Raw genomic sequence first — 19,304 nt, forward strand, 5'->3', positions numbered from 1 at the left:
ATCAAAGCACACACTTTGTGCAGGATAATCTAAGGAACAACCATGCTAAGTTTTAACCAAATCCATTCAGTAGTTTCAGAGGAGAAGATTTTTTAAAGTTAGCAAATATGATGAACAAATTGTGAAAAATTGTCATTAAAGGACAATAACCCCTTAAGGGGTCAATTGACAATTTTGGTCATATTTACTTATTTGTAGATCTTACTTTGCTGATCTTTTTTGCTGTTTACAGTTTATCTTTATCTATAATAATATTCAAGATAATGACCAAAAACTGCAAAATTTCCTTAAAATTACCAATTAAGTGGCAGCAACCCAACAATGGTTTGTTTGATTCATCTGAAAATTTCAGGGCTGATAGATATTGACCTAATGAACATTTTTACTCCATGTCAGATTTGCTCTTAATGCTTTCGTTTTTGAGATATAAGCCAAAAACTGCATTTGACCCCTATGTTCTATTTTAAGTAACGGCGGCCATGTTTTTTGACGGATCAAAAATCAAAGCACACACTTTGTGCAGGATAATCTAAGGAACAACCATGCTAAGTTTTAACCAAATCCATTCAGTAGTTTCAGAGGAGAAGATTTTTTAAAGTTAGCAAATATGATGAACAAATTGTGAAAAATTGTCATTAAAGGACAATAACCCCTTAAGGGGTCAATTGACAATTTTGGTCATATTTACTTATTTGTAGATCTTACTTTGCTGATCTTTTTTGCTGTTTACAGTTTATCTTTATCTATAATAATATTCAAGATAATGACCAAAAACTGCAAAATTTCCTTAAAATTACCAATTAAGTGGCAGCAACCCAACAATGGTTTGTTTGATTCATCTGAAAATTTCAGGGCTGATAGATCTTGACCTAATGAACATTTTTACCCCATGTCAGATTTGCTCTAAATGCTTTCGTTTTTGAGATATAAGCCAAAAACTGCATTTGACCCCTATGTTCTATTTTAAGTAACGGCGGCCATGTTTTTTGACGGATCAAAAATCGAAGCGCACATTTTGTGCAGGATATACTAAGGAACAATCATGTTAAGTTTCATTCAAATCCATTCAGTAGTTTCAGAGGAGAAGATGTTCGAAAAATTGTTAACGACGACAGACGACGACGACGACGACGTCGACGACGACGGACGCCAAGTGATGAGAAAAGCTCACATGGCCTTTTAGGCCAGGTGAGCTAAAAATTGGTTGAATGTTTTAAAATAGGAAGTAAAAGAACATTACTTATTATATTGATTCCTATTATTTAATATCATGCTCTAATTTACTTAACCAATGCTCAAGATTGTTTTGTGATTGCACATTCTAATGCAACAACGTTTGTAACGTTCATTTTGATTGGATAACGTCACTTTCTTACATGGCATCAATTGACAATTGATGCTATGGGACGTACGCGCAAGCGCAGACGGCATATGACAGATTTTAAATACATGTTTTAACGTTGTTTTCTGTCAGTTTCATTAGAATGGAGATAACAATATTGTATTTTAAGCTCCGACGGCATCAATTGGGGATTTGATGGTCGCAAATTAAGTTTACTGGCGACGCGTTAGCGGAGACAGTAAACGGGTATTGATTTGATGGTCGCAAATTAAGTTTACTGGCGACGCGTTAGCGGAGACAGTAAACGGGTATTTGCGACCATCAAATCCCAAATTGATGCCGTCGGAGCTTAAAATACAATACAGTTATCTCCTAATTAACAGAGAAATAATGCCTTACCTCTATGAGATGATGAGGGAAATGACTAAAATGAGGTATAGCTAATAGAGAAATAATGCCTTACCTCTATGAGATGATGAGGGAACTGACTAAAATGAGGTATAGCTAATAGAGAAATAATGCCTTACCTCTATGAGATGATTGGGAACTGACTAAAATGAGGTATAGCTAATAGAGAAATAATGCCTTACCTCTATGAGATGATGAGGGAACTGACTAAAATGAGGTATAGCTAATAGAGAAATAATGCCTTACCTCTATGAGATGATTGGGAACTGACTAAAATGAGGTAAAGCTAATAGAGAAATAATGCCTTACCTCTATGAGATGATTGGGAACTGACTAAAATGAGGTATAGCTAATAGAGAAATAATGCCTTACCTCTATGAGATGATGAGGGAACTGACTAAAATGAGGTATAGCTAATAGAGAAATAATGCCTAACCTCTAGGAGATGATTAGGGAACTGACTAAAATGAGATATAGCTGAAAGAGAAATAATGCCTTACCTCTATGAGATGAGGAGGGAACTGACTAAAATGAGGTATAGCTGCCAGATGTTGACAATACTGAGGATAATCCTTTAATCTGAAAAATAGAAATTTTGTACATTTATTCACAAGAGTTATAGCTGTAATAATTTAAACTTGCATTTTGATATTTTTTAATGAATTAAACAGGATTTTTTTTTCAATATTGTAAAATTTAAATTCGCATTTTAGTCAAAATTGACAAAACACAATGATAAATGCATGCAATAATTTCCGAATTTACAGTATATATCACATAGTTACTTAAAAATATCATACACAATATCATGTAGTCAAAATATTTAATTTCTGTCTGCATTTTATGAAACACTATTCATTATTCATTCTGAATTTAAAAAGAACACAATTTAAAGCCTTATTGTCAGCATTTCTTCTGTTAAAACAGCCAATTCTATTAAAAGTGTACTAGGTTTATCTAATATGCCACAAAACCGGATGCCTGGAGTTATTAACCTCCAGTAAGAGTAGCAACAATTAAAGAGTCAGGGGAACCAAAGCTACACCAATATGCAGGAGCAATACTAACTCACTATCAATAAGGTTAATACTGCTGAAAGGCATTTAACTAAACAAGCGTATTCTATAAACATAATTTTTTACCTGGTTTTAAATCTGTCTAAAGCAGCAATACCAAATATGTACATCTTTGTGTTGTGTGGTTTCTTCAAGGCTTCTAAAACATATCGCAATGCAATGCCTAAAGCCATATACCTGTAATAAATGATTGACCTTGGTAAGTCTCTACATATAATCATAAAAATAATCATAATTATTTTTCTGAAATTTTTTAAATGATTTGATCATAAATGCAGTATCAATAATTCAATCTTATTGTAGAATGAGGTTCTAAATGTGGATAAAACACTTATCCTTTTGTATTTTTTTTTCCTTTTCTGAAATTTATCAACCACTTTTATGAATGAAATTGTACTTTGTTAATTATTCTTCGTTTCTGATCAACTTAACAGCTAATTCTCTTGCAATAAAAACAATATCCTCAAACTTACGTTGCAAGCCCTTTTTCTATTATACCCCCAAAAAGGTATGCAGTAGTTAATAATTCTCGTTCAGGGTACTGTGGGAAAAATCTGTATTCTTCAAACAAATTTCTCAGCATGCATTCATACACATCCTGAAAAAATATGTATACATTTTATTACTAAACCTAATCTAAAAAAAAAATGGAATACCAAATTACAATATGAAATTTTAATTTTAAAATCCGACATAGCTAAAATAGAACAATTGTAAAACCGCTATTTAAGGATGCATCTAGATAAACAAAACAGGTTTTTTTCCTAGTTCTATTTTTTTATTAGAGAAATGCTCTATTAAATTATAAGCATGGATTTTTCAGAAAATGACTGTACCAAATCAGAAATATGTCAATAGTTTTTCACTTGTTCTGTTGATTATTAGCATTTGATTTGACTATAAACTTTTTGAATTTGCTTTGAGTTCAGTCTCTTGTTATACTTTTCTATGTTGACAATAACTAACCTTTTCTCTCCTATTAGGAGAATCTTTAAATCTTTTGAGCATGTCCAGGACTTCATCAATAGACATGGTCGGGTGTGGAGGTTGGTTATAAATCCTCTGGAAGTATGAATTGGCTTCGTCTTCTACTTCAGTAGAAAATTGCTGGGATATGTCGGCAAATATATTTGTCATGTCACCAGATGGCGCTGTGAATTAAAAAAAATATTATTTTTATATGGTTACAAAAATTCTACTTTTGCTTTTCAAGTTTTATCTAAACAAGAATGTGTCCATAGTACACGGATGCCCCACTCGCATTATCATATTCTACGTTTAGTAGACCGAGTCACCTGTGTATTCGCAGTGACTAATCTATCTGCTGTAAACAATGCATGTGCAGTCGCGTTGACGGATATTCCCGTAAAATATATCACTGTTAAAACTCTTTAGATTGGACAATACCTAGGGGGAATCCCAAAATGAACCAATCAAATTCGGTTTTACAAATGAATAAGCTTTCAATTCGTATATTCCTTTTCATTGAAAGGTAATATGTTTACATTAAAATACATTGTTTTTAACACATGTTTTCGTTTGAGAATTGCTATTGAAACAATGGCCGATCAATGGGCTTCATTCTTCGAATCAGAGGAAGAAGATGAAGGGTTTTAGTGTTTTAAGCAGTCTGATATAGACGAAAGTGAAGTTTGAAGTGTCGGCAGTGATATCAGTTATCCGAAAATAGCTAAGCGAGGAACCAGAGTTAGATAACGCATTTGGATTTGTTTTTCAACATATTTCATTGGATTAATTAGTGAACATAATTGGATCAAAATCAGAAATATGAAAATTCAAACAATTGAGAATTAAATACATTTTTTATTTTTAATTTCTATGCAGTAATTGCTTAATAATTTCATATATAATGGCACCCCCGTAAAAATTATCACACTGCAAATCATCTCTGGTAGTTAACCTACAAATCAGATACAGTAGCTAACTAATAAGATGTGTGTAGTAGTGAACTGTATGATCGCCTGTGGTAGATAAGAAGTTAAACATGAAAGAAACGCAAAACAATGCTGATTGTCATGATATATTCAGTGGTGTTACTAAACTGGTCAATGGTGTTGTTTTATCAAAATGGTCTCAACATTGACAGTAACAACAATGATTTGAGGTGTATTTTAAGATTCAGTTACGAAATAAGTGCTCCATTCCCCTATACTATATGTTGTTACTGGTGCATGTTTTTATAATCAATATATTTTATAATTCAAAGTTAAGGAAATGCTTTCAAAAAATTATTTTTACAAGGGTACACCATGGACACTATTTTCATTTATGATATAGCTTTTACTTACTTTTAAGATTTTTTCACTAAATTTTCAACAAAATTGTTTGTTTTCTTTTGCATAACATGCTTACAGGTAACATTGCTAATGGAGAAAGTGTTGTAAATGCCCAAATCTTGCGAAAGATAACTCGTATCCTACTAATTTGTCCTTTGGTTACACCATTGACTTAAAAAATGTAACATTTCCTTTTGGTGAATTTTTTATTATAAATTAAATTGAGAAAGGAAATGGGGAATGTTTCAAAGCAACAACAACTCAACCATAGAGCAGTACATACACCTCCTAAATCTTTAAAAAAAGTTTGTATGTATCGAAATGCAATAAAAAATGATAAATCATAATAACAAATGATATGAATAATAGTCCTATTTCAAGTCTGAAAGGATTTATAGTAAAAACAGTTAATTCTGGCTATCTCCAAGGGTTTAAGAAAACATTAAGGATGTTTTTATAACATTTCATACTGTAGACTCACTGTATATTGTGTATCACAAAACATTCATAACTAACATATACAAGTGTTATTTTGATATACTTTCATGTCTGTGAATTAAAAAGATCCAATAACATAGTTTTAGTTTTGCATGGTTTTTTTTATAATGACCTATGTTTTTTCAAACTTGCAAAGTTATGCCAACTTGATTTAAATCTTAAGATATTGAGTTTTCTGTTTTCATTGAATAATTTGGTAAAGATTTTGTGCCTCCCTACATAGTCAGTAATAAACAGATTTAATGGTTCTGTTAACACACAAACTACTTTGAAATATGAAATAAATCAGTTATAATGTTGTCTTTAGCATTAACAGCAAGTGCAAATAATTATCATCCAAGGCATCAAAATGAATAACTTCAGGACAACATTATATAAATCAAAAGAGATGATACAACTGTTTGATTTTGATTATAAAATCTTTTGTAAATGATTTTTTTTATGCAAAAAGTTAGAATAATAAACAGTAATTGTGTTATCATACCTGGTCTAATGGGTGGCTGTTGTGGTTGTTGACCTGGAAGTTGTGTTGGCTGTGGTGTTTGTGGCTGCTGTGGTTGTGTTGGTTTTATTCCAGCTCCAGCCATTATGGCACCTAATGAGTTCACAGAGCTCCTAGGGGCTCCTATAGGGTTGTTCCCCATCGATATATCTGAAATATAATGTCTTTATTGAGAGTGGTCAAGGGTTATTTCGTGCAACTTGTTTTGACATTTATATTTCACATGCAGCAGTGAAAAAGGTTTGTATCCACCATGTTTCGTGAAATCGGTAAAAGATCAACGTTCAAGACATTTTTAATTGTTCGTTCACCAGGAAATGGCAATGTTATTTTGTGTTCTTCTGTGCAAATACATTTACCCTCCCTTTTTGCCCCTCTTTATTGAGAAGATTTGTCATATATTATATATATAAATATACAATATTCGTACACGGTAAGAAAATATAAAATTTATTTGATGAGCTTAAGGAAAACGGAAAAACAAGGCTTTTTGAATTTCTTTATGAATGAAATTGACATGACTAATAGGTGGACTGCAATGACTCTTTATTAAACTGTTATGGAAAATAGCCTTTCGCTGGCAACTGAAGCAAGATCTCTATACATTTATTGCTTCATGTAATCATTAACGACTTTTTTTTTTAAATTTGTGTAGTAGAAAGGTTGGCTGAAGAATTATTCCAATGTATCACTTTCCACAGAATGAGAATATATTTCCAATTTTTGATAAAATTTCCAATGAAATTAATTTTCTGCTCTTGATTTAGTTCCTGTCATGTACATGTAAATGAAAACATTCATTTAAATGGCAATTGTTAGTCTATTATAATCTATATTATACACATAACTCACTTTGTAGCTGAGATGTTAAAGATTGTATTGCACCAAAGCTAGCACTTGTAGGAGGAAATCCCTTAGCTGGGGAACCAGGTGTGGTTGATGTCGTAAGGGATGCCAGGCTCTGTGGAAATCCTGCTCCACTGCTACTAGACAAAGGTTGGGGAAATCCAGTGCCACTAGTGGACAAACTTTGTGGAAATCCTGAGCCACTTGTAGATAAACTTTGTGGAAATCCTGAACCACTGGTTGATAGACTTTGTGGAAATCCTGAGCTATTGCTAGATAGACTTTGTGGAAATCCAGAGTTACTGCTCGTAAGACTTTGAGGAAATCCAGAGTTACTGCTAGAAAGACTTTGAGGAAATCCTGAGCCACTGGTGGATAAACTTTGTGGAAATCCAGAACCACTGGTGGATAAACTTTGTGGAAAACCAGAACCACTGGTGGATAAACTTTGTGGAAATCCAGAGTTACTGCTGGATAAACTTTGAGGAAATCCTGCACCACTGCTTGACAAAGGCTGTGGAAATCCTGCACCACTAGTAGATAAACTGGGTGGAAATCCTGTTCCACTAGTAGATAAACTAGGTGGAAATCCTGTTCCGCTTGAAGACAAACTGGGTGGAAATCCTGTCCCACTGGTAGGTAAAGTTTGTGGAAAACCACCACCACTCATGCCCCAAGATTTGGGGATTCCCAATGGGTTTGAATTCTCTAATGAATCCAGCTGAAAGAGACAAACGTTTATTTAAATAAAATGTTTTTACTTCCTTATTTAAAATTAGAAATAACATTTTGTTACATGAATCCAATATAACATACAAATTTGCCTTTTATAAAATTTAAACTATTTTCGCTTTCAACATAAAGGATTATATTTATCCATTTGAAATACATTTGTACTGGAGAAGAAAGCAACAATTTAAATTTAAACTAAAAGGTCATCAAAACTATTACATGTATTAAATAACCTACAGGGTTTCCTAATGTTGGGCCAATATTTGGTATAGTAGGCTTTGGTCCCATTCCAGCAGGGCCAACTGGTCTAGTCTTATTCATCAAAATATTGGCATTGGCAACCATTGTTAATATGGCTTCTGACAGCTCTTGTGATACTTGACTGAAAAAGAACAATATGCACATTAAATTTGATGTTTGTATAACATTGGTTCACCTTCTTGCTGATCAATCATCATACATATAAGTAAGAGATTGTTATCTTACTTTATTGACTAAATGGGTTCATAGATAAAACACTGTATACAAGATGTAAATATCACCAAGTATTCTACAAATTTAAAGATAAATTTTTGTTCATATTTTTAATCATATACTCCGCTCATGCAACAGTTCATAATCTTCAATATTAATGAAGCTGTAACTGGATACCAGAAGAAGAAGATCTATTTTATAGAATAAGATCTATTGAATAGAATAAGATCTATTTTATAGAATAAGATCTATTTTATAGAATAAGATCTATTGAATAGAATAAGATCTATTGAATAGAATAAGATCTATTGAATAGAATAACATTTTGTAATGTAAGGCAAATTCATGCAATTCCTCTTTGTAGCAACTATTAGATTTTTTAACCCCGTCATATTAGTAACATTCATACATAAGTCAAATTAATTTCCAAATATTGCAGTAATCAGCTGATTCTTAAGTTATGTTCAGACTATTTCCTGCTGACATATAAAATGACACTTTTACAAATGAAAGTATTTTTCAATAGAGAATGTAGAGTACATGAATTTTAAAAGATAATAAGACTGGTATGTTTTTGTTTTATTTTTACAAGCTTCTAAAACATTAGAAATTTAGCCATAAAGAGTATAATGCCTAGGAAAAATCCAGAGGTATCACAAATAAACAGAAAAATGAAAAACTTAGTGACCAATTATTTTTTTGTTATAATTTGTGTGCACATATAACCAATCCATTTCAATAACAGTAGATTTTTTTATTTCAACTGGACCTGAAACCAGAAGTAGTCTTTTCCTATGAGTATTTCAATAATAATTACGATCAGTAGTTATATGTCTGAAGGTATGCACTAATTTTGCAAGTTTAAGGCCTCTGATTTTCCTGTGTAAGGCACCAAAGGGAAGCCCACACCTCCAAAAAAAAACCAGTTTTATCCAATTTCAATTTTCCAAAATTCGTATTTGAGCTCAAAATTCAATTTATAAATGAGAGACATGACATTAGATAGCCTCAGGTTGAAAGAACATGCATAAATTTGGAAATAAGTGTCATACAGTTGACTTCTAAAAGTATCGAAAACTATTGGAGCCAAATAACGGTCACAGCATGGTAAGGATTAAACATATATTTTAAAGATTTACCTAGCACACTGCTGTAGACAAGCCAACATTGTCCCTATAGTATCTGGAGGTAGCATTTGACTTTTGATCTGTTGTTGGTCATCCTTTGGTGGTCCACCCATCAACTGGGGACATCTTCTTTTCAAAAAGTTTACAGAAGTCTGTATAAATGGTTCCTGAAAAAAATTTAAGCACTAAGTTTAAGATCTTTCCAACAATAAGGAAAAAGTCTAGCATCATTTATCTGTCTCACATAAATATGTAATCCAATCTACCTACTGTGGATTAGTCATCACTCATAGGGAATTAGTTTTCATGGATTTTGTGGGAAAAGGTAACTGTTCAACAAAATACTAATATGCTAAGAGGCTTAAATGTAGAACTTGTCTAATCACAAATGAATACAAAAGAACATGGTTTTATTTCATTTACTTATATATGGGAAACAATCAAAATCATAATAGAAAGGATATCTTTTTTATAAATCACTGTTGTTCTCCATTATCAATGCCATCAAATCAAATGTTATGAAAATAAGAAATTATTTTTCTTATAAAAACTGTCAAACCATAATCATGATAATATTTCAATGTAATGAAGTTTTGTCTTTACATGCAATTCACACAAATTTTAAAAACATATAACATAGTAAGCTTGATTAAATTTCTAATCAAATTGAAAGGCAAATGGTGTGGCATTTAACAATATTGGGGACTAAAACATCTGTATACTTACTCCATGTTCTCTGATCTTATCTGATAACCACTTGTCTAACTTGAGATACTCCCTACGGGAAGCAAGACAAGCTAGGTCTATAACAAAGGCAAATGGTGTGGCATTTAACAACATTGATAATGCCTGAAAACAAAAGTAAAGAAATTAAACAAACCTGTAAACATCATTAAATAACATAATGAATAAAGTTCCTACCCAATGGTATCTTAAATTTTGTTTCTCAACTATATCAAATTATCAATCAGCAAAAAACGAAATAAAAAAAAGGAATCACTTCATATTCAAATCATTTCGACATCACATCTTGGTTCCGAAAAATGAAATTACAATTTTATTAAAATAGTTTTAAAACTTCTTCTAAATTAACAAGCCAAATTGTTAATGTGAAAACAATCACCGTTGTTATATTACCTTTAAGTCCTGAGCACAATCCAGAATTCTAGATAATCTGTTCTGGTCATGTTGCTCTCCTCTCATGTACCATTCAGCCATAGAGTGCATGATCAGGGTACGTATTGTATTGGAATGACCCTGCAGTAAAAACAAAACCAGTCCTTAACTATTCCATCACAAAAATGATGTCATCATAGATAAGAAAAATTAATTAAAACAAAAGTTCATATTTTTTTTTTAATTCAACACAATCAGTTTTTGTAAATTCAGAAACATTTGTAAGATTTTTTTTTATCATTGCAACAATAGTGACTGGATAGGTTTCACAAAAATTAGAACTCCCATTTTAATTTTTGACAGTATAGTGTGTATGTACCATTGTCAGGAATAATTGTTATTGCATTTATTTTTTCAACAGTCACAGTAATAAAAAGACAAAAAAATCCCAATTTACTGTCTTTAATTTTAATATATTAATCTCTGTGTCTGTAAAGATGATCAAAAACATTATTTTAGGATAAAATGACTCTTCTTACAGAGCAAATTATATATTCAGAAGTTATTTCTTAAAGAGATATAACCACAGCTTGCAAATTAACCTTCAAATTTTCAATGCATACAATTTTGTAATTGTACTAAGGCTAATGCAATTTGTTACACAAAGCCTTGAACAAAGAAATAAATGTCATTCTAGACGATACATAACATAGAATGTATGACACATATCTAATTGTATTTTTATCTCAATAACATAATTAAAAGTTTGAATGTAACAATTCATGAAGTTTGCATTTGTTTATGGTCTCTATCTACATATCATAAACTGTTAAATAAAACATTTATATTTTACCTGACAATGCCATGCATAATGCAGTACAACAGCTGAATTTGGATGATTTCCAAGGAATATTGGCATCAAAGTGGAGATTAATTCTTGTTTCAATGTGTTCCATGTAGGCTGCAAGAAAAGTGTTTTAGTTATAATATTTTTTTTCTTTCTACAAAGAATATTTCAATTGAACTTCAAACAAACAAATGAAAACAATTTTGTAATCAACTTTATTAAGTTAAGATATATACATACTACTATGTGCTGTTTAAACAACCTTGACTACCCATGATACATACATTATTTCAATCCTATAAATATCATTACGTTATCATATAAATTTAACAATGCAGATAAAGCGGTTGACAAAAACAAAAAGACAAAATTTATATCTAGACCAGGTCATATTGAGGTCAATTCTTCTACGAGTTGTACAGGCAAATTATTAGAATTTGTATTTGTGCACAGAATTTACCAAAAAACATTTTTAGATTATAAAACTTACTGTGATTTGTAGTAACGCCAATACCAGCATATCTGGACAGTTTTGTATTGGAAACTTGAATAACTCTGATATTTGTTGGTAATGTCCTGCTTCAGATAATCTCAGTAATGTCTCAACCATATCTAATGATCTCCTAAAAAAATGTGTAATAGGAAATGCAAACATGTATTACTTACCCTGAAAAGAACTACAGCAATTGTTTGTCAATAAATTTGCAACTGTATTTCCTGCATATTTAAAAATTAACTAAACTAACTTGTAATCAGATCTTATTAGTGTTCTTTTAGTAAGAGAGTGAAAGAAGCTTGAATCTTGAACTTATATCATCCATCCAAAAAAAATCTTAAGGTAGTAACAAATTATCAGGATGCACTAATAAAATATTCCATTACATTGTAAGCAGTGCAGATGAAGAATTTCTCAATAAATTTTAACAATACACAGAAAAACAAGCATATGGCTTGATTTATCCCCTAATTTCATGAAAGTAACCTAAAAATGAAACTATATGTGAATTCAATGCTTCTCTTGGAAACTTGCAGGGTTGTAAAAGCTTCCAATGTGAACATTTTCAGATTATATTGTAAAAATTCTTCAAACAAAATGTACTTCATCAAAAATCTGACAACCAATAAAATCACAAAAGAAGCATTCGACTCTTAAAAATAAGTAATACATCTAATTTTAGCCTACCATGTTGTAATGTCTCTATTGTCGTCGTCTGGTGCTGCTTTAAGTATGTCTGTTACGACTGTGTGACATGGATAATCAGCAAAACAGAACACATCTGGGTTACGCAAGGCCTGTACAATCAATGACAACTGAAAAATAAACAGTCATTTAAAATAAGCAAAAATTGTTGATCTATAGTAAAAGTGCTTTTCTTAATTCTCTCTTAATTCGCCAAATAATGGAAATACGGTCAAAGAAATCCTAAAATTTGCCTTATTTGGCCTTCAGGTATCACCAATTCTAATGGTAAATGCTTACTTCTCAAAGTTCTCTCCACACTCAAACCAGATGTACTCTTTTAGATTGGAAGTAACTTGTATAAAAAAAAATTTTTTTGAATCAAATTCAGTATTATAGAAAAGTCTTAATGAAGTGCATTTCGAATATAAATCTTCAAAACTTTTGTTACCAGTCAATTTTTCTTTATTTTATCAAAACAACATATACATGTAACATTGATTGATTGACAAACCTGTCCTTCTGTGTTTTTCCATGGTCTGTATATGTAATCAATGGGGAACACTTCCTGTAGTCCTTTAATTAGTCCCTGTACAAGTAACCTTAGTCCCTTTTTGTTGAGGACCATGAAGTTAGGGTGATCAAGTTCTATCACCACATCTCTCCAGTTAAAGTGAGGAGCCTGAAATCATAAACAAAGCATTCCATGATATCATAAAAAAAACATTTTATTAAACTATCAAAGCTCAGAAATCATATTGTTTTAAATCATACACATAATCATCTATTCATAAGTGAATGTTGAAATAATCATACATTTCCTAATTTTGGCAGTAAATCAATCATGTCACTAATTCACTGACTATACATGTATATCAAATACAAATAATAATAATATGTTAACATTATCTTTAAATACAGTCACCTAAATAAGAAAACAGAATTTTACAACTATATACATATTTGTATAAAATATTTACACATAAAAATTTAAAACTTTGAATTCATTATTGAAATGCCTAATCATCAAAAGTTTTCCCATCCTTAATAACTTATATTATATTTAGGCAATAAACTTTTAAGATCTGAGTTAACCTGAATATAAGTATATGACTGTTGACTAGGACTTCTTACCAAAATATCATAGAAGGGGCACAAAATTAAGTAGCTTACCCTTACGTCCATTCATTCTAATCGCCAAAATATTGAAAGAGGGGCTTAAATTAAATTACCTTATCTGTAAGTCCATTGCCCTTTCTAATGGTCAAAATATCAGAGGAAAGGGACAAAATAAAGTAGCTTACCCCTAAATACATCCCCCATTCTAATGGTCAATAAATAACAAGAATTTGTCCAAAGTACACGGATGCCCCACTCGCACTATCATTTTCCATGTTCAATGGACCTTGACATTGGGTGAAAAAAAAAATAGTTCAGTGGACTGTGAAATTAGGGTCAAAAGTCTAATTTGGCTTTAAAATTAGATTGATCATTTCATAAGGAACATGTGTACTAAGTTTCAAGTTGATTGGACTTCTGCTTCATCAAAAACTACCTCGACCAAAAACTTTAACCTGAAGTGGAACGAACAGACGGACGGACAGACGAACACACAGACCAGAAAACATAATGCCCCTCTACTATCGTAGGTGGGGCATAAAAATATAACGTACCTGTCTATTGTTCCATGAGGTACATACCAATTCTTGTACCACACCAATGAAGACATCTACATTCCATGTATTAACCCCAGGCTTCTCTGTCTTATCTGACATATCCCAGTCGGAAGCCACCTGTAGAGAAAATGTAAAAAATAGTTATAAATTTCATGCATCAGAAGCAATTTTCTTGATATTTTCTTGATCAGGAACGCTCAAAACCAAATATTTGTAACTACACTCCAACCATTTCCATATTGAACAAGTTACAGTGATATTAGAATGAAAACATTCTATCATGATGTTTGGAACTCTCTTTTTGAAAAGTTTTCTAGATAATTTATCTAGAAAACATGATCAAAGCTTTTTTTTGTTTCTTTTTAATTTCTCTTTTATTTAAAAGCACATATCATGAAATACACAACAAACACTTTAAACTTTGCCTGCTTTTGATGTACATGGAATAAACTCAATAATTGGTATTAAGAAATAACTACCTGGTCCACATTTAGCCCTGTTGGTGTTCTTGCCATCATTCCAAGTACCTTTGCAACTGATGCAGGAGTTATTTCCCTTACTCCAAACTGCATTAGCATTTGTCTGCATTCTTCAGGACTGAATTGAAAAGCAGAATTTATTTCAAAATGTATATAAGTGTATAACTTTGAGATGGTTTGAAGCTGAAGTAAAGTTTTCATGAAGTGTGATAGTGCCATTGGTGGTTACCCTGAAGTTCAATGGTAGCATAAACTTTATTGTCAAAGTTTTTCTTGTTTACATGTTTATGTAGAAGAAAATTTGTGCTTTAGAAACAGCTTTTTTAATTTCTTTATCAACAAAAAAGCATGGATATTGAGCACATGTTTAACATGTACAATCAGATAATAGTTTATTTTAAGGACATCCATGCGTATTGTGATCACCAGACTTTTACGAGATGGGTCACACTGAGGTCACTTTGCATACGGACAATGTCGGGGAATTGCTTCCTAGAAGGAAGCAATTAAAATAAACTAAACTTTTTCTAAATATGAACAAATTAAAGAATTTTCTTAAGAAAAAAGTATATTCATTTTATAATGAAAACTATCCATTGAGTTATAAAAAACATATGCATTATTTTTTTTAATTTGAGGTTTCTCATGACTTTAATATTACCTTTGTGTACAACTGTATCCTCTTTCTAAGATCATGTAATCCAAGGAGGAATCAAACTGAAGTAGAACAATAGTAATCACAAAAGTTTTTATACAGTTTGTTACATACTTGCAATTCATTATTATTCATAGGGTATTATTTTGGGATACAACAAAATATAAATATCATGTAGCCCTGTGTGTAAATTTTTCGAATAGCAGGAAATCAAGTACAGTGGATTTGTTTATTTTTGGGGTAGGAAAACTAGCATGTTGATGGATGTTAGATTTGGTGGTATTTCCGAAGTCTTCCTTTAAGCCTATAGGAAATTTATCGTTCGTTAAACGTTTAATTTTGTGGTTTGCCTGTACCCCCTAAATCCACAAAAATTGGTATCCAACAAATTATAATGAATCCACAGTATCTACCAAAATTATAAGAGATGTATTATTAAAACAAACATAGGACCCACTGATCCAGAGAAGGCACTTCAAGATCTCTACTTCTGCAGGTTGTCAACTGGTTTTTTTTTGGTACAGTGATTTCATAAAACAGCATTTATACACGGCCATGGTTCCACATTTTCAAAATGCCTTCTATGGGTACCATTCCTAGAATTATTTTTATAATTTACTTAAATTACAATCTCAGGTGGAACCAATATCAGTTTCACTGTGTTTGACAATGGGATTATGCTTTTTTTTTTTTTTTATTTAAGAACAAGAATGTGTCCACAGTTCATGGATGCCCCACTTGCACTATCATTTTCTATGTTCAGTGGACCGTGAAAGTGGGATAAAAATTTAATTTGGCATTTAAATTAGAAAGATCATATCATAAGGAACATGCGTAATAAGTTTCAAGTTGATTGGACTTCAACTTCCTCAAAAACTACCTTGACCAAATTTAAAACTTTAACCTGAAACTTACACTATCATTTTCTAAGTTTAGTGGCTGTTAAATTGGGGTCAAAAATCTTATTTGGCATTAAAATAAGAAAGATCATAAATATCATAGGGAACATGTGTACTAAGTTTGAAGTTGATTGGACTTCAACTTTATCAAAAACTACCTTGACCAAAAACTTTATCCTGAAACGGGACAGACAAAACAGATGGACGAACGAACAGACGGACGCACAGAGAAGAAAACATAATGTCCCTCTACTATCTTAGGTGGGGCATAAGGGCAAAAAAAGGCCTAGAACAAGTGAAAATGTAATTTGCAAAGAATAAGAGAAAGCAATTGACTAAAATCTGGTGAAACAATGTTTATAACTTTACATACCACTGAGTTTGGCATGTTAGATTTACATACCACTGATTTAGGCATGTTTGATATGTCTGTCAATTTATCAACAGCTAAATCTTCAGATTCTGGATACAATAAAGGTCCCAAAATAACTGGAACTCTTTCGTGTGGGAAATCTGTCAAATATAAAAATAGTTCTTGTTGAAGAGATAATTAAAATTTGTGCAGCTTAAACAAGTGAAACTGCGAGCTACTGCTCACTGATGATACCCCCGCCGCAAGTGGATAATATTAATAGTGTAAAAATATGCAAGTGTTCGGTAAACAGGAAGTTGTCGAGTGATGAATCTGAAAACGCATCACACGGTATAGCTGACTTATATAAATCCTGAAACCAAATTTCAGAAATCCTTGTATTGTAGTTCCTGAGAAAAATGTGACGAAATTTTTTAACTTGGCTATCATGTGTAAAATCATACAAGTGTTCGGTAAACAGGAAGTTGTCAAGTGATCAATCTGAAAACGCATCACACGGTATAGCTGACTTAGATAAACCCTGAAACCAAATTTCAGAAATCCTTATATTGTAGTTCCTGAGAAAAATGCGACGAAAAATATTCATGGGACGGACGGACTGACTGACTGACGGAAGGACAGACAGAGGTAAAACAGTATACCCCCCCTTTCTTAAAGCGGGGGTATAATGAACAGTAATCAAAGTGATGCCACCCAAATTCATATTTGATCTGCGTTTTGTGGAAATAAGCATTGAGTATCAAGTTTCATAATTTTTGATTGAGGTAAACTAAAGTTTAGAGAAAGGAAACCAATTTTAAAGCATATGGACATATAGATAGACAAGAGTAAAATTTAAAACGCCCTCCTCTACAACAGGGGCACAGAAATTGTGAATTAAGACTTTTTCCCATTAGTCTTGTGGCTAAGGAACCAGGTATACTGGAATAAGAATTGTTGAAGTATAAAACTAGAGCTGAGTATTAAACTGTTATAGCCTTTGTGTACTGAAGGAGGGAATTTGAAAAATTCTTGAACTTTTAGCTATCAATTAAATAAAACACAATTGATTATGAATCAAACAATTTAGAAACTTAAGTTTTACATTTAGTAAATTATCTGCATGTATTGTAAACAGTTTACAAAAATAGAGGTTAACAAAATGCTCCATCTAAATGATTATAACTTTAAAGCTGCTTTATACCTTTCCTTAATGTTGACAAAAAGACTTCCTTTTGATCGTTTCCGATCCCAAAGTTATCCTTGTTACGAATGAGGTGAACCACGAGTAGATGTAAAACTTCTATGGCAACGTCCTGTAGTCCACCTTCTTGTCTTAAACTTGATTCTATAAAAAGAAAATAATTTTGTACATTAATGATCATGATAATAACTCTATTTTTTAACAACTTCTTTATTTTTATAGTCAAGCAGGTGAATGACAATGAATTGGATTCACATTACAACTGAAATCTTCAAAATTTTAGCATTTTGGTTAATTTTTAGACGGTTTCCGTCTAAAATGAAAGTTGCCGCATTCGTGTTCATTCATAATATTGTAATGCAAGTTGTATTTGATGATTTTACAAAACATATATAAAGGGTGAGGATGAACACGGATGTAGCCACTTTCAATTTTGACAAAAACCATCTGAAAAGTGACGTTTTTTGGCATATTTGATAGAATTTTCATATTTAATCTTGAATCAGAGCGTTTTTAATGACTAAATCAGTTAAAATCTTTCACATAAACTAATCGAATCAATTGAAGTAGACACTTAAGTGTTTAAAAATTGTCCAAAAACGTTCGTTGGATGAACCTGAAATTTGAGGCCAAAATCGGCCCTTACCGCATCTACTCCTTTAGACAAATCCCTGGGATAGACATTAAATTATATTTTTAGGCAAATCATCTTGATATACATTTTTTTAATAAAGTCAGATATTTTTTTTAATTTAAATAAACATTTTCAAATTTGAACATTGTTGAACTTTCAATGCTAGGTTACTACATAATATTTCAGAATTATCTCCCACAATAATTCATTGATGTTGGGTATAGCTTGATACTAACCTGAATCGACATAGGATCTTATAAGGTCAGGAAGCTTCTGTCTGACAAACTGGCTTGCGTATTGACGAGTCTCGCTGTTTGAAGAATGGAGAAGTGCAATGCCAAATGTTACTTCTTGAACACGATTTAATTTTATAACTTTGCTGATCTGTGGCAGCAAATGAGGGGAAGGTTTCAAATTCTGAAAAAGAAAGTGCTGGTTTGTAGGCTAGAGGTACAAATACAATATCTTAAAAATATATCTAAAGTAACTAATTTAAACCGTTGTTGAAACAGTAGTGGACAATAGTGTGCATCAACTCACAAAAAAGACAATAAATTTGAAAACCTAATATACTAGTCACAAATCAGCTATTTCTGATCACTCCCTGGAATACCTTTTAGGATTTAACTCATCCTAACTGTTGTTAATCAAGGTTTGATTTTTATTTTCTGCTTCCAAAAGTGTCTGTCTGTATTTTATTAAAGGTGACACAGTCAATTTTGACAAGAATTTGTATGTGTGTCATGCTATGGATTTCTTCTTTTGAAGCTGTGGTGAAATTTAAAGTATTCAAAACAGGAAGTAGGTTTTAGACACTCACAGATCAGATTAAAAATATTATCATTCTATTCAGTATGCATGGTATGTAGTACTTAAGAAAAGAGTGACAAATTTTTGTTTGTTAGACTAAGAACAAACGAGTGATATTAATGCCATATAGTCCTAGCTCGTAGAGAGGTG

At 31.8% G+C, this 19,304-nt stretch overlaps 1 protein-coding gene across 4 annotated transcripts in view; it reads right to left on the minus strand.

Annotated features, from left to right (window-relative positions):
• LOC139524171 (CCR4-NOT transcription complex subunit 1-like) overlaps nucleotides 1–19,304 on the minus strand; it is a 49,731-nt gene that overhangs the window by 25,920 nt on the left and 4,507 nt on the right. For 2 of the 4 annotated variants that reach the window (XM_071318794.1, XM_071318793.1), the window contains exons 4-23: nucleotides 18,581–18,761; nucleotides 17,711–17,854; nucleotides 16,558–16,667; nucleotides 15,262–15,317; nucleotides 14,601–14,718; nucleotides 14,119–14,238; nucleotides 12,960–13,127; nucleotides 12,449–12,576; nucleotides 11,756–11,888; nucleotides 11,272–11,379; nucleotides 10,440–10,559; nucleotides 10,029–10,151; nucleotides 9,315–9,469; nucleotides 7,939–8,083; nucleotides 6,976–7,690; nucleotides 6,106–6,273; nucleotides 3,793–3,977; nucleotides 3,300–3,424; nucleotides 2,893–3,003; nucleotides 2,251–2,329 (exon numbers count right to left, since the gene is read on the minus strand). In XM_071318794.1, the coding sequence (XP_071174895.1) occupies nucleotides 2,251–2,329; nucleotides 2,893–3,003; nucleotides 3,300–3,424; nucleotides 3,793–3,977; nucleotides 6,106–6,273; nucleotides 6,976–7,690; nucleotides 7,939–8,083; nucleotides 9,315–9,469; nucleotides 10,029–10,151; nucleotides 10,440–10,559; nucleotides 11,272–11,379; nucleotides 11,756–11,888; nucleotides 12,449–12,576; nucleotides 12,960–13,127; nucleotides 14,119–14,238; nucleotides 14,601–14,718; nucleotides 15,262–15,317; nucleotides 16,558–16,667; nucleotides 17,711–17,854; nucleotides 18,581–18,761 (3,192 nt within the window). Of the gene's footprint in view, nucleotides 1–2,250; nucleotides 2,330–2,892; nucleotides 3,004–3,299; nucleotides 3,425–3,792; nucleotides 3,978–6,105; nucleotides 6,274–6,975; nucleotides 7,691–7,938; nucleotides 8,084–9,314; nucleotides 9,470–10,028; nucleotides 10,152–10,439; nucleotides 10,560–11,271; nucleotides 11,380–11,755; nucleotides 11,889–12,448; nucleotides 12,577–12,959; nucleotides 13,128–14,118; nucleotides 14,239–14,600; nucleotides 14,719–15,261; nucleotides 15,318–16,527; nucleotides 16,668–17,710; nucleotides 17,855–18,580; nucleotides 18,762–19,304 lie in introns of all 4 variants that reach the window. The other 2 variants (XM_071318791.1, XM_071318790.1) reach the window with 1 other exon arrangement.

Source organism: Mytilus edulis, chromosome 5 (genome assembly GCF_963676685.1).
Source record: "Mytilus edulis chromosome 5, xbMytEdul2.2, whole genome shotgun sequence".
Taxonomy (NCBI): domain Eukaryota; kingdom Metazoa; phylum Mollusca; class Bivalvia; order Mytilida; family Mytilidae; genus Mytilus; species Mytilus edulis.